General features: G+C 43.5%; 1 protein-coding gene across 1 annotated transcript in view; it reads left to right on the top strand.

Moving 5' to 3' along the window:
* HSD17B4 (hydroxysteroid 17-beta dehydrogenase 4) overlaps positions 1-3,330 on the top strand; it is a 73,061-nt gene extending 69,731 nt beyond the window's left edge. The window contains exons 23-24 of the mRNA XM_079995482.1: positions 1,004-1,131; positions 2,909-3,330. Of these exons, the coding sequence (XP_079851608.1) occupies positions 1,004-1,131; positions 2,909-2,998 (218 nt within the window). The 3' untranslated portion in view covers positions 2,999-3,330. The remainder of the gene's footprint in view (positions 1-1,003; positions 1,132-2,908) is intronic.
* The last annotated feature ends 11,437 nt before the right edge of the window (positions 3,331-14,767 follow it).

Raw genomic sequence — 14,767 nt, 5'->3', positions numbered from 1 at the left:
TGTGCAATGGACACCCCACTTTCCTCACTGGCTCTACCCCCCAGACCTTCTGCACATTGCCAGAAGGTCTGAAGGAGGAACCTATACATGTTCAGATGAATAGATTGTGGAGTTTGGGACTCTGGGTTCCATGGAAGAGCCTGTCACCTTCAGCTGAATTCAAAGGTTCCCCCATTTGCACTGAGGTCCTGGGGTGGAGCCAATGGGCAGTTGTGACTCTGAGAGCAGGGCCAGCCCAGAGCCCACTTCCTTAAGTGAAGAAATACTTCATGTTGTATGTTCTGAACCTGCTTCCAGTCAGGGATTTCACTGCCTTCTCCAAGCAGCAGCATCATTCTGTGTGCCCCCACCCCCTTGGTACCGCATCTCAAATGGCCTGGGAAATAAATGTCTTGAGGCAACTCGCAGAGATTCTGAGCCAACACTTTTCAGCAGAAGCAATTTCCCCAGGTAATTAGCTATTAAAGCATATGTACAACATCTTCACTCGGATGCTTAATGAGGGTAGGTTGCAGGATACGGCGGAAAGCCGAACAGGTTGTCATACTGTGAGGGGGCTCAAAGGACCCAAGTGCCTGGGGATAACGAGTTTCATAAATTGAGCCACTCTCCGTTGGAGCATCCCCACAGCAGGTAACTCAAATGACTGAACGGGAGGCACGTAATTAGGTAGACTTCATTACTTCTGTGTTAATAAATTAAAATAATTTAGGAACTTATATGGTTGGGAATCTGGGTGTAGTGATAAAAGAAATGTTTGCTTTTGTCTTTTTTCTGCTTTGATAATGTTGAGTTCTGGTGTGTTTGTGTGTTTGCTAGTTAATTAAATTCAGGAATTAATCTCATTGCTGTTAACCACTGTTGTCTTGTATCTTTTAAGTTCCCAGTGTTCTGTATGACTCTCTTCTTGATAAAAAAAAAAAGTTCTTAAGGGAGTATGTAACATTCAGTTTTTGCTTTTTCCATTTTTTTTAAAAAAAAAACTCTTATCAATTTCCCCCAGCCATGGACTTAAAGAATGGCTCCGGAGACGTGTACCAGGGACCAGCCCGCGAGAAGGCTGACACCATTTTCAGCTTGTCGGATGACGACTTCGTGGATTTGGTGCTTGGCAAGATCAACCCACAAAAGGTACAGATGCAGAATTCATGTATAAAAGGAATGACTTTTAATTTGCAGGTGCTTAAGAGATGCTAACGCAGGTGGCGCTGTGGGTTAAAGCCTCAGCGCCTAGGGCTTGCCGATCGAAAGGTCGGCGGTTCGAATCCCTGCGGCGGGGTGCGCTCCCGCTGCTCGGTCCCAGCGCCTGCCAACCTAGCAGTTCGAAAGCACCTCCGGGTGCAAGTAGATAAATAGGGACCGCTTACCAGCGGGAAGGTAAACGGCGTTTCCGTGTGCGGCTCTGGCTCGCCAGAGCAGTGATGTCACGCTGGCCACGTGACCCGGAAGTGTCTCCGGACAGCGCTGGCCCCTGGCCTCTTAAGTGAGATGGGCGCACAACCCCAGAGTCTGTCAAGACTGGCCCGTACGGGCAGGGGTACCTTTACCTTTACCTTTAAGAGATGCTAAAGCAACAAGCCTAAACAAAGGATGGCTAGGGCAGCAACAACTTCCCATATTAAGAAAATACCTAATTTGTTAGTCATCTTGGACATCTTGTTTCGGTTGTTATAATGCTATGTACAATACCTGAAGGCTTACCTCTCCCCATATGAAGTGTCCTGGCCCCTGCATTCTGTCAGGAGTTCAGCCTACACTCGAGTAGGACCCTGGCAGAGACACATGCCCAATTGGCATGTTCTCTCCCTCCTGGTCAATTGTTCGGGAGCTTGATAAGCATTCTTCAGCCTGAACATCACAGCGACCGATGCCAACCAACACCGGCACACTTAGGGATCCGCAGAGTTTGCGCAACTTGCGTGACAGACCTCAGCAACTCAGCATTTGGGCTAATCTACTTTATTTACATGTAAACACACACGGAGCACTGCAACATGGCTCCCTCTCTCTCTAGCATCAGACAGCAAAGAGAAAAAGAACAAAGGACAATAGTCTCACTTCACGGAACACAGTAACACAAACATACTGTTTCTGTCTCTTCCCATTCTGTGGAGTCAAAACATAGTCCGTCATGTGAAAGACAAAAATCCCATGACTGCAATCATGGAGCAGGAATTCTAACACATTCATCATCCGAGTCCCTTCTTCGTGTGCATCCTCCACGTGAGGTCTGGAGGGTGGCAACACAAGAACAGGCCTTTTCTGTCGTGGCTCCCCATTTGTGGGATGGGGGTTATCTGGTGTCTTCAATATATATATTTAGGCACCAGACAAAAGCATTTCTCTTCAGCCAGGCCTTTGGCATGTCTGGAATTTTTCAGACATTATGGCAAGCCTAGACATGACAGAATAGTGTGCACCAAGCCATAATGCTTCATTTTGTGCATCCTAAAAGTGATACATTGCTGAGAATTCGCCTCTTCATGTTCTGCATGCTGTTACGACTGGTTATGTATAGCCTAAGAATTGAGCATCATCGTTGCTGAATTGATGACTTATCGTGCTAATGTGCTGCATTTCCTTTCTACCCATGGTAATATTTTGCAGTGGGCAATATGAGAATTTGCAGTCTCATAGCTCTACACTCCTAACTGTGGAATGGTCCAGATCTTCAAAATCACTATTCAGAATTATTCTAACCTTTCCTTTCCTTTAGTTCAAAGAAACAACAACCCCTGGTGATTCGATAGGTTTGACCCCAATTGTCCACAGCAGATGCCGCCCCCGTCCCCAGTTAATTCCTCGTTGTCGCATTCTCTTGTAACTGTTCTTTAAAAGTGCAACTCTGGAAGAGCAGAGACAGCCTCTTTAATTGTTTCTCCCCCCCCCCCCACTCTGCTTGCTGTAGGCATTCATCTCTGGTAAGCTGAAAGTTAAAGGAAACATCATGCTGAGCCAGAAGCTGGGGACGATTCTTCAACAGTATGCAAAGCTGTGAGTTCCCTGCTGGATTGAGTTCGCCTGGGAAGAAAAAAGGAGCCGTTTCCTTTTTCAGATCAGCAACCTGAAACCTTTATGCAAATCCTGTCTTAGATAACTTCTAATAGACTTTATTGCTAACTCGCAAGTTGCCTTGATTCTTGCGGATACAGAAAATTGGTGTGGATGTTGATGGGTTTAACATGATCTTTCTTCTTTCTTCAATGTTGCAAGCATTTATACCTTCCTTAGACCTTGTTCCTTGGAGCTACTTCCAATTAAAACACATTCAGTTAATATATTTCTATATGAAATTTAAACGTAATTCAATAAAACGTAACTTTGATACCATCCTGTTCTGGGTTATTGTTGTTCAGAAGCCTAAGCCATATTGCTCCTGTTACTTGGAGGGGCGGAGTCTACAATTATGAATAATATGTGGGATTTGTGTCTTGTACTTCAGTTTGTAGATTGCAGCTATTTATTATTAGACTATAATAGGTCTCTCTGAACTCCATAGCAATAGGATTATTCTCTGAAAAATGGTGTGAATTTACCTATAGTACAACTACAAAACCAATGAGAGTTACAATAATGTTACTAAGGACAGGTCAGAGAAGGAATCATTTTATTACCCGTGTGATGTAGTGCTAAACCATAGTTTAGCATTACTTGCACAACCAGAGCAAGCCAGAGCAAACCCTTGGGTCTGCATGCAACAACTCTTGACCCACATGCCCAAGAGAGGAATATTGTGTTGTTTTTGTAACATTTTCTGGTGGTGGTGGTAAGTTCCTGAATTTAACCCACCAGAGATGTTTGCACACATTCCTTCAAGTGTGTTATAGCATCATGTTCCCTACCAAATTTCACAAGTTGCAGGAAGGCGAGGCTAACTATCCCAGCATTCATGCCAGATGATGATGATGATGATGATGATGATGATATATTACTTATACCCCGCCCATCTGGCTGGGTCTCCCCGGCTTCCAACACAATATTAAAAACACGCTAAAACATCAAACATTAAAAACTTCCTTAAACAGTTACAGGTAGGTAGCCATGTTGGTCTGCCATAGTCAAAACAAAATAAAAGAATTTTTTTTTCCTTCCAGTAGCACCTTAAAGACCAACTAAGTTAGTTCTAGGTATGAGCTTTCGTGTGCATGCACACTTCTTCAGATACACTGAAACAGAAGTCACCAGACCCTTCTATATAGTGAGAAGGTGGGGAGGGGTATCACTCAGAAGGGTGGTGGGAATGGGTGATTGGCAGATAGCTGTGATGAGCCTGTTGACGACTCTTAACGACTGCAATAGGTCTTACAGGAAAAAGCAAGGGGTGAGAAGGTGAAAAATGGCTTTGTCATGTATAATGAGATAAGAATCCAATGTCTTTGTTAAGACCAGGACTCTCCATGGTTTTAAGTTTGGTGATAAGTTGCAATTCAGCAGCTTCTCTTTCCAGTCTATTTCTGAAATTCCTTTGTAATAGAACAGCTACTTTGAGATCTTGTATAGAATGTCCTGGGAGATTGAAGTGTTCTCCTACTGGTTTCTCTGTCTTGTGATTCCTGATGTCGGATTTATGTCCGTTTATCCTTTGGCGTAAGGTTTGGCTTCCTTAAACCGGGCTGCCTTCAGATGTTTTCTAAAAGTCAGGGAGTGGTTTATTTCTTTGACATCTGATGGGAGGGCAATCCACAGGGTGGGCGCCACTACACCCTCAATTTCTCCACTATAACTTTTTCAGGACTCTTTCAGATTGCATGACTCCAAGGGGGAAATTCATAATACATGGAGCTTAAGCATAAAGGTATATAATAATGAAAAATAATGAATCTGGATACAAAATGTGAAACTGGCAAAACAAGGCTACAAGTCCCACTTACCGTATTTTTCGCTCTATAAGACGCACTTTCCCCCTCCTAAAAAGTAAGGGGAAATGTGTGTACATATTGTGGAGCGAATGCAGGCTCCATGGCTTCAGCGAAAGCAATGTGAAGCCTCCGGAGGCTTTGCTGGAGAGGCGCTGCGCAGCTTTCCCTCTCTGCGCAGCGCCCCTTCAGCGAAGCAGGAGGAGAAATGGAAGGGGCTCCGTTTCCTCTGCCGCTTTGCTGAAGGGGCGCTGTGCAGAGAGGGAGAGAATATTTTTTTTCTTGTTGTCCTCCTCTAAAACTAGGTGCTTCTTATGCTCGGGTGCATCTTACAGAGCGAAAAACACGGTAGCTTCTGATGCCATTTTCAGTGTTGTTTTTCCTCATACTTTCATCCAAGACTTTCACGTAGGCTTTGTGTTGCTATTCGTTCAATATGCTCTAGAGTTAGTGCTGTCAGAAGGCAGCTCTTGATATTTATGGTCGAATGTGCCATTTTGTAGCTAGCTTGACATTAATTTTCCACTTTACATGTCAGCTGGCCTTTTGCATCTCCTCTTGACGAAATGCAGCACAGATTTTCATCTTGGGCCCTGAAGACTTAGGATAGCAGGCAATTTATTGGAGCAAGGATCCTTCAGCATCGCTTCTGCAGACTCCTCTCTTGTCAGTTTCTCTCTTCACTTTAATCGGCGGTAGTGCTGAACGATGTTGCCCTGCAACACAGCTCCATTAGCCCTCCAGGTCTGGAGCATCTCTGTTTTCCTTAGACTAGTACTGCTGACATATTCATGGTGCCCTAATTGTCAAGTCAGGCTGGTGGCAGACATTGGCAGATAGCAATGGGCAAAGCCATCAGTCTATGAATTCATCGTTTTTCCAGTCTTAAAATCAGTTATCCACATTTCCACACCAGTTTGTGGGCTGTTGTTTTTAAAGTCCTGCTGGATATTCTCCAGCATTTTCATGCAGATATCTCCAAATATACATGTTTTCTTAGGCAATTTTGCCCAATGTACATGTTTTTGCAAATCAGCTTTCCCCAATATAATGCATCTGTTGTGTTATTTTAACTAATACATGCATACAAAATCTGGATTTTTGTGTGCATTACTTGGCTGCATTACAAAATCAGGGTAAGTGCCCATTTCAAAGGGGGACTGCATTTCGATTCATGTGTTGCTTTGGAAAGAGCGAATTTTGAATTTAAATGCGAAGTCTCTTGGCTGGGAAGGGGTTCCCAGGCATGTTTCAAACTGGTGATGCTTTAGAAAAACAGAAGGATGCTATGTGTTCTGTAGCATAGAACGAAGTCAATACACTGGATATTTGCTAAACTGCAAGTTCTGCCTCCAAAAATGAGAAAGCAATGGGTTGATTTAGAGCTGCATGTAAAAAAAAAAGTTGCCGTGGAATAGCTTGGATCATTGGTAAGCTTGTCCGATTTAAGTTTCTTTGAATGCTTTCTCCAGCAAGGACTTTATGCCTTTTCCCCTGTCGTCTGCATTGTCGCCTTACTCAGTTCATTCCCATTTCCTGCAAACCAATTGAAGCGTTACAGCTCAACATCCTTTTAAGTGACCCATTTAATGGCCTTTTAAATAACACACGAGAATAGAAGTGAAATAGGGGTAAAGCCCATAATGTGAGGGACGCAGGTGGTGCTGTGGGTTAAAGCCTAAGCGCCTAGGGCTTGCCGATCGAAAGGTCGGCGGTTCGAATCCCTGCGGCGGGGTGCGCTCCCGCTGCTCGGTCCCAGCGCCTGCCAACCTAGCAGTTCGAAAGCACCTCCGGGTGCAAGTAGATAAATAGGGACCGCTTACCAGCGGGAAGGTAAACGGTGTTTCCGTGTGCGGCTCTGGCTCGCCAGAGCAGCGATGTCACGCTGGCCACGTGACCCGGAAGTGTCTCCGGACAGCGCTGGCCCCTGGCCTCTTAAGTGAGATGGGCGCACAACCCCAGAGTCTGTCAAGACTGGCCCGTACGGGCAGGGGTACCTTTACCTTTACCTTTTACCATAATGTGTTTTGCCTTTGCTTCAGCCTAGCTTTGGGCCTCTGGCTGCTCTTCCTCTAAGCCACTGAAATTTCTCTTAATTAGGTTGTTCCAGAGGATTTGACTGCCCCTAAGAACTGTCCTCGGGAATTACAGACATTTGCGCTTAAATGTCGACAGGTGCATTCCTTATTAAAGAATCGCTTTAAAAATGAATGTGATGATGAAAGGACAGGAACTTTGCAGCCCTATCTGAGTAGTAGAAAGGAGACGCCATTTAAACACCTCCATCTGCTATGCAGAACACACATCGTCTTCCTCGAGGTGCCACTTTCTATGGCTTGGACTGCCAACATGGCATCTCAGGCTTGGGCATTTATGTGTCATCTGCAAGTGACATCATTAGTGTCACGTGTAAAAAGGTAAAGGGAGCCCTGACCATTAGGTCCAGTCACAGACGACTCTGGGGTTGTGGCGCTCATCTCGCTTTATTGGCCGAGGGAGCCGGCGTACAGCTTCCGGCCCATGTGGCCAGCATGACTAAGCCGCTTTTGGCGAACCAGAGCAGCACACAGAAATGCCGTTTACCTTCCCGCCGGAGCAGTACCTATTTATCTACTTGCACTGCGTGCTTCCGAACTGCTAGGTTGGCAGGAACTGGGACCGAACAACGGGAGCTCACCCCGTCGCAGGGGTTCGGACCACCAACCTTCTGATTGGCAAGCCCTAGGCTCTGTGGTTTAACCCACAGCGCCACCCACGTCACGTGTACAGAGGCCCTAACTTTTCCCATGATGCTCCCCTTAGTGCGTTTGTCAAGCAGTTCTACGAATTTTGTAGAAAAAGTCAAATCCACAATTATGGATTGAGGGGCTTCAGAAAAGGATGTCAGTGTATACTATGCAATGCATATACTGATTCTTGCTCTACAATATGTTTTTATAACCCTTGAAGCCCACATTCTAATAAACTAGTTTTGCGAGCCTTTGAGATTTAGGCTTCTTGTGCTTGAAAGACCAAAAAAATAGAGCAAATTTAAAATAACGTGAAATTCTAGAATTCTAAAATTTAGCTGACTTCTGAATTTGTGCAAAACCTTGCTGCGGTTCTGGCTATGAGGCTCACTGGGGAGTGATGAATGCTTGACACCAACCTCCATACCCTGGATGAAAATAGAGACATCCTACTTCACAACAACAACAGCAACAACAAATTTAATAATTTATACGCTGCCTGTCGGACTGGGTTGCCCCAGCCACTCTGGGTGGCTTCCAACATATATTAAAACATAATAAAACAGTACATGCCTGCCTTCATATGTCTTCTAAATGTCGTATAGTTACTTATATGCTTGGCTTTGGGGGTCGCATAACTCCATACAGAGCAATTCTTTGATGAAAATAGGGGTGTCCTAAGGGAAAGTGGGACATTCCGGTATCAAATCAGAAACCAGACAGCTTCTGTAAATCTGGGGTCTCTGGAAAATAGAGAACCTTGGAAGGTCTGCATACTCTGGACAGTACACTATTTTGGAAGCAGCCAATGGCTGGTGGAGAGAGACACATATCCAGGTAGAGAGATGCAGGTGGCGTTGTGGTCTAAACTCTTGGAAGGAATCCCCATGACGGGTGGAGCTCCTGTTGCTCTGTCCCAGCTCCTGCCAACCGAGCAGTTCGAAAGCACACCAATGCAAGTAGATAAATAGGTGGGAAGGTAAACGGCGTTGTAGTGGGAAGGTAAACGGTGTTTCTGTGCACGCTGGCACTCATCACAGTGTCCCACTGTGTCAGAAGCGGTTTAGTCATGCTGGTCACATGACCCGGAAAGCTTATGTGGACAAACACCAGCACCCTCAGTGTAAAAAGCAAGATGAGCACCGCACCCCATAATCGTCTTTAACTGGACTTAACCGTCCAGGGGTCCTTTACCTTTACCTACATATTCAGGTGTGAGGGGGAGAGGTATTCTCCAAAGTGATGAATATGGCTGGCTGCTGTGTTATCTAATCAGAGAGACAACCTCTCTAATGAGAGAGAGAGAGAGAGAGAGAGAGAGAGAGAGAGAGAGACGAGAGATAAGGCAAAATGCAAAGAGTCTGACAGCAGACACCATAATGGACTAGCTGTTTACCCAAAGATTCACGTTTATTTCCTCTGTAGAATGACACACACACGCGCACACGCACACACAGACACACAGTCACAGGCATTTCCAAGGCTTAAAAAAGGCGATTGGATGTAGAAAGTAAAAATGCCTGTAAAGTAGTTCAAATGGTTTTTAAAAAATGAAAGCACAATTCAAAGCTGCAGAAATAACATCCTTGAAATTGCATTTAAAGCCTAGGGTGCCATAATTACGAGAATTTCCTCAAAAGGAAAGAATTCAGAAATGCTGGTTCCCAGAGGAGATGGATTTCAACTGACTTGGTGCCAATAACTTCCTCAGTGCAGTGACTTGTTTGGCTGTCCTGATTGGACAGGGTCCCTGTGTGCAAGGCGGCTGCAGAAAAAAGGCCCAGTTGCTGGGGACAAGGTGAAAAAGTGTGGCCCTGCTCTACCATCAGCACTGACACTCACTGCATGTGAGTAATGCATGTGCAGGACCAATAATAATGATGATAATGATGATAATGATAATGATAATGATAATAAAAATAATAAAAATAAATATTACTTATACCCCGCCACCTGGCTGGGCCTCCCCAGCCACTCTGGGTGGCTTCCAACAGGATATTAAAAACACAATAAAACATCAAACTTTAAAAACTTCCCTAAACAGAGGTAATAAACCATCCCGGAACAGCATATACTTTAGACTGCTGCAGTTCAGTTTAAACAAGTGGCTTTGCACCTCTGTTCGTGCCCTTCTTTCATTTTTTCATCTTAGCTTATAAACTCATTTTGCATTTAGCATGATACCGAGTGGATTAATGGTGTTGAAATTGACTTATTGACTGTTGTTTTGCGATTTGTGTTTGTGCTTATGGTCACCTGCATTATGCCTCCTTTCACAAGTGAAATTGGATTAATTTTTTTTCCCCAAGCAGATAGCTCCATGACATATCTAAAAGATCATCTTGTCCCTTATATATCCAACTGATTTTTGAAATGCAAAAACACATTTAAAAAATAGCTGTCTGACCACTCTGAATATGGGAAGCTTTGGTGGCAAATGTTCGACATAGGAACGTTATGAAGAAATACAGCTTATGCCTGCCCTTTCATCCACACTTGCCATCCCCTTTTCCTCCCCAGTTTGTGTGAATTTGCAATTCATCTTGAGCCAATTCTACATGCTCACAAGCTGCCTTAGAATGACCTAATACTGCATGGCCTAACCCAATATTGTATTGTGTGTCCTGAAAATAAGGAGGGCAGCGAAAGTTCAACACAGTTTTTTATTTCTCTTACCCTCTATTGACTGACAGCTTTCCAAAGGTTTACAGAATATGAATGGCAGGAAATTGGCTGGGGAAGCCGGTCCGCATTTGGGCCAATTTCATTTCTGTTGAAGTAGCCTTGGTTATCTTTGAAAGAACGGAAAGCCTGTGTCGTTCTTTTCTTATTCGCTTTTATTGTAGTCTGCACTAGGCTATTCTTGGGAAATGAACAGATGAGCCGGGAGCCCCTTACATCAGGAAACAGAGCTGCTCCGAGATTGTAACACAATGAACACAAGCTGCTGGCTTGCCTGTCACATTTCTCCCATGAGTAGAGTTTTGAGGACAACTCGTTCTTGTCTGCAAGATCACCCTCAAGCTTAGCAAGACTTGATCCTCACAGGAGAACAAACATCCATGGAGACTTCCGGATAGGTTCATTTAGGATTGCAGCAGAAGGAAGGATGCAATCTTGCTATATGGCTTATCTTTGGTTAGGATTCTTTTATTTTTGTCAGGTTCACTCAGCCTTGGAAGAGACACCAGCGTTTTAATTTTACACTTGGTTCCCCAATCCTGTTAGCATCTTCTGAATGCTTTTAAGGAGGATTTTCATGTCGAGGTACACACTGAAACATTATCGGTCTGGTATAGGGAATTTGATTGCAGTGCATGTCAATCACTATTCCTGAGAAAATTAAATTTTCAATGCAGAGTAATGCATTAATGTTTCCCTGTCTGGGATTTGTGCTCTGTCCTTGCCTTACCTTGGCATTCTCTCTTCAAGGTCAAAACGCCCCACTTCTAACATATGATGCTGTTGCCTCTTTCACCGACTGTTTTGAAAATACTTCCAATTTTTCTAGAGAAGAAAGGACATGGCAGATATGTATTTCCATCTCTGTCTGAGATAGCGTGTTTGCCCCTGACTTCAGATTTATAATCTAAAAAGACATGGCACAAAAGGAAGACAGATTGGGAGGGGAGAGGAAAAGCGTAAGCTCATACAAGTTCTTAGTTGCAAGTTTTGGTTTATTCATTGAAGATGCTTGTGTCTCAGCTGTGCTGATGGAGTGGTCCTGCATTCTTGCATCTTCCATCTGCAGTTGCCCAATCTAATGACTTCTTCAGAGAGCCAGTGGTGATCCAATTCTTTTCCCAATACAAAAATGGACAAATATACATGTTTCTTTTATTTTTATTATTTCAACGTGGTGAAAGTAGTTTAACAGATGTAAGAATAAAACTCTTAGAGGAGAAAGGAGCAAACATATTACAAATCAACTGGTGCACCCCATATCAAATATGATTGGTTTCTTAAATTTTCAGTTGCCTTGCATTACATTTGACATTTAGTGTTTGTAATACATGACTACACATCTATAATAACTTTCATGTAAGTTTTAATTGGCCATGTAATGGTTCTGAAAGTGTAGGGCAGCCTTCCCTAATCTGGTGTCCTCCAGATAGTTTGGACTATAATTCCCATCAGCACTAGCCAGATCGCAGCATCAGCTGTGCTGTCTGAGACTCATGGGAGTTATAGTCGAAAACATCAGGAGGGCATCAGGTTGGAGGCCACAGGCACAATGATGAAAGAAGATGACAGTTAAATTTACTCCTGAATAGCCCTAATGAATAATAATAATTGACAGTAGTAGTAATGCTGAGAATTATTATTATTATTATTATTATTATTATTATTATTATTATTAAACAACTACTCCAGAAGAGCAGCCATGTTGCAACAAAAGGGAGCTCAGACCTTTCAAATGACCAGTGTATTTATTGTCACTTCTTTCATTCTCTCATTTCATTTATTCCTCACATTCCTCCAAGAAACTGAGATCCCCCTCATTTTATCATCACATGTCCATTAGGCTGAAAGACAGTGGCTGGTCCCAGTCCACCCACCGAGTGAAGATTTGAATCTGGGTCTCCTTGGTTCTAGCCTGACACTGTGACCACAATGATGTTCTGTGTCTGTTTTCAGTTTGTACGCAATGTGTTCGTTTCCTGCAAGGGATCCAGGTGTTTTTCTTAAGACGACACTTCTCTTGCAAAGGATAGCGTGGGTGCCCCAATTCGTTTGCCAAAGTTGCCATTGTCAATTTGGAGCTCAGTTGCTTGACGGCTGCTCCCACCTGACAACCCGTTTGTGTGAATAATAAGAAGGCTTCCCAAATGACCTTGGCTTATTTCTGAGTATATTGTACCTCCCTCCTTTCTCTCTTTGCACTTTCAAATGTAGCTGAAATAGCTAGAAGTGTGTGAAGAGCCACTCATGCAAATTGCTTGCTATGTGGAGCTGCCTCTGTGTGGTAAATTAAATGAGTGAATGGAGCCTCTGTTATGTGACCAGTAGCAAAATCCTATCTAGCCTAGTCAGTTTTACTGTGAAAGACTGAAGGGCCTGTTTAGTGTGTGGGAGCAGCGGATGAGTATACCACTCAAGTTTGGGAATACTCACTCTTTTTCGATGGAAAGGATTCTGAGAAGTCATTGAGTTTTGAGAGGACAAAATTCCAGACAAATCCATGCAAGCTGTGTGCTCCCTGCCTAGGATTCCAGCTTCAAAAAAGCAAAGTAGTGCAAGCTCTGAAGTCTGCAGCTGGATCTACACTGATCTAAACGTTATTAAATATAACGCTCTATAACTTTTAATGGCAGTTTCCCTACTCTGCCGCGCTCTATGGTATCAGATTATACTAATACATTTAATAACATTATAAACCACGAGTGTGGACCCACCCTGTATATTATACTTTCCAAGTAACTGAATTCAGGGCTGGAGTTGTAGGTTGGCACAGTTGGGCAATTGTTGAGTCCCACATATCCCTGCAGATACTCTCTACCAAACCTCAAAACCTCCTGACCCTGCTGCTGTTCAACATACATAGGGACATAGGAAGCTGCCTTATACAGTGGTAGCTCGGGTTAAGTACTTAATTTGTTCCGGAGGTCCGTTCTTAACTTTCCTGCTGCCGCCACGCAACCGCCGCATGATTTCTGTTCTCATCCTGAAGCAAAGTTCTTAACCCGAGGTACTATTTCTGGGTTAGCGGAGTCTGTAACCTGAAGCGTATGTAACCTGAAGCATATGTAACCCGAGGTACCACTGTACTGGGTCAGACCATTGGCCTATCTTGCTCAGTATTGTCTACCCCAAAAATCAGTGGGTCTCCAAGGTTTTAGACAGGGGACATTCCCAACCCTACCTAGAGATTATATGAACTAGGGCTGAGTGATATATCAATATATCGCCCAAAACCAGTTTGAAGTCCATATCGTGATATCAGTTTCATAGTTTTAGACTTGGCAATATGTCATCAATCATGATGTGTGTTAGGGCTGGGCGATATATCATCCAAAATCGGTTTCAAGTCCATATTGGTTTCATCTTTTTTGACCTGGCAATATATTGTGAATCACGATGTGTGTGCACGCGCTATGCAAAAATCACAATGTGAGAAAAACCATGAAGCCAGCCAATGCCTCAACATAGCTTCATCCTTATTTCAGACACTGCGATATATTAGTATATTGTGATGTTTAGCTGGTGATACATGACAAAGTTGAAGACCAGCTCCCTCCTTATTTTGGACATTATGATATCTCAGTATCTTGCAACGTTTAGCTGGTGATATATTGCAGTGTTGACAGCCAGATATTGCCCAGCCTTACTGGGAACTGAACATGGGTCTTTCTGTTTGCAAGCAGAGGAGATGGTGAGGAGATGGAACAGAAGCCACCATGTCCCTTGCACTTTGACTATGGGTGGTTGTCATGTTTGGATCCAGAAGGAGAGGGAAACCGAATGAGAACAGAGGCAACAGTGGTCCATTCAGAAGACTTGGGTTGAGAGCTGGCACTGGCTATGCGGAATTTAGAGATGCACTTTTCAGATGCCATCATTATCAAGCAGCGATGAATCCCTGAAACGCAATTGGCGTCAAAACCTTTATTTCCATTGTGTTGTGTGTATGTAATACGGACAGCTTTCATTCATGCTTCTGATGGCACCAACCACCCTCATTGTCTGTCGGCGCAGCCATGGTGGGTTACAAGAGAAATGCATGAAATTGATAAGAGATTATTCTACAGGGTAATTAGTTTTTAGTTACATTCTTCTGAGAAGGCAACAGGACGTGAATGTTATCAGTAATTAATATATTCTGCACTACAAAGAATGGTTACTATGTTCAACAGAAATAGTGTATCTTTGCTTTTTAATTGAGTCAGAGAAAATGCCACACCTTAAGATGATCTATTATTTGGTTCCTTTTTTTATCGTAGGGGTAAAAAATGCAAATAAACACTCAGTCTGAAATTCTAATTAGCTGAACATGCATTGTTATGTGAAATCAGAGGAAATAATTAAACAGTGAATTAACTTTGGGCATACTTTGGAAATGGAGATCTGTTCTGGGACTTGCAAGAAATGACTTCCGGAAAAAGGGACTGTGTTAGTTGAGATGCTGTATCTCCACGCTTTTTATGTGAGGCTGCTTATGATTAAGAAGACCTGCTCATGTTG

This window comes from Podarcis cretensis (assembly GCF_951804945.1).
Source record: "Podarcis cretensis genome assembly, chromosome: 11".
NCBI classification, from domain to species: domain Eukaryota; kingdom Metazoa; phylum Chordata; class Lepidosauria; order Squamata; family Lacertidae; genus Podarcis; species Podarcis cretensis.
The sequence above is the reverse complement of the archived record's forward strand: the minus strand, read 5'-3'. Positions and strand labels throughout refer to the sequence as shown.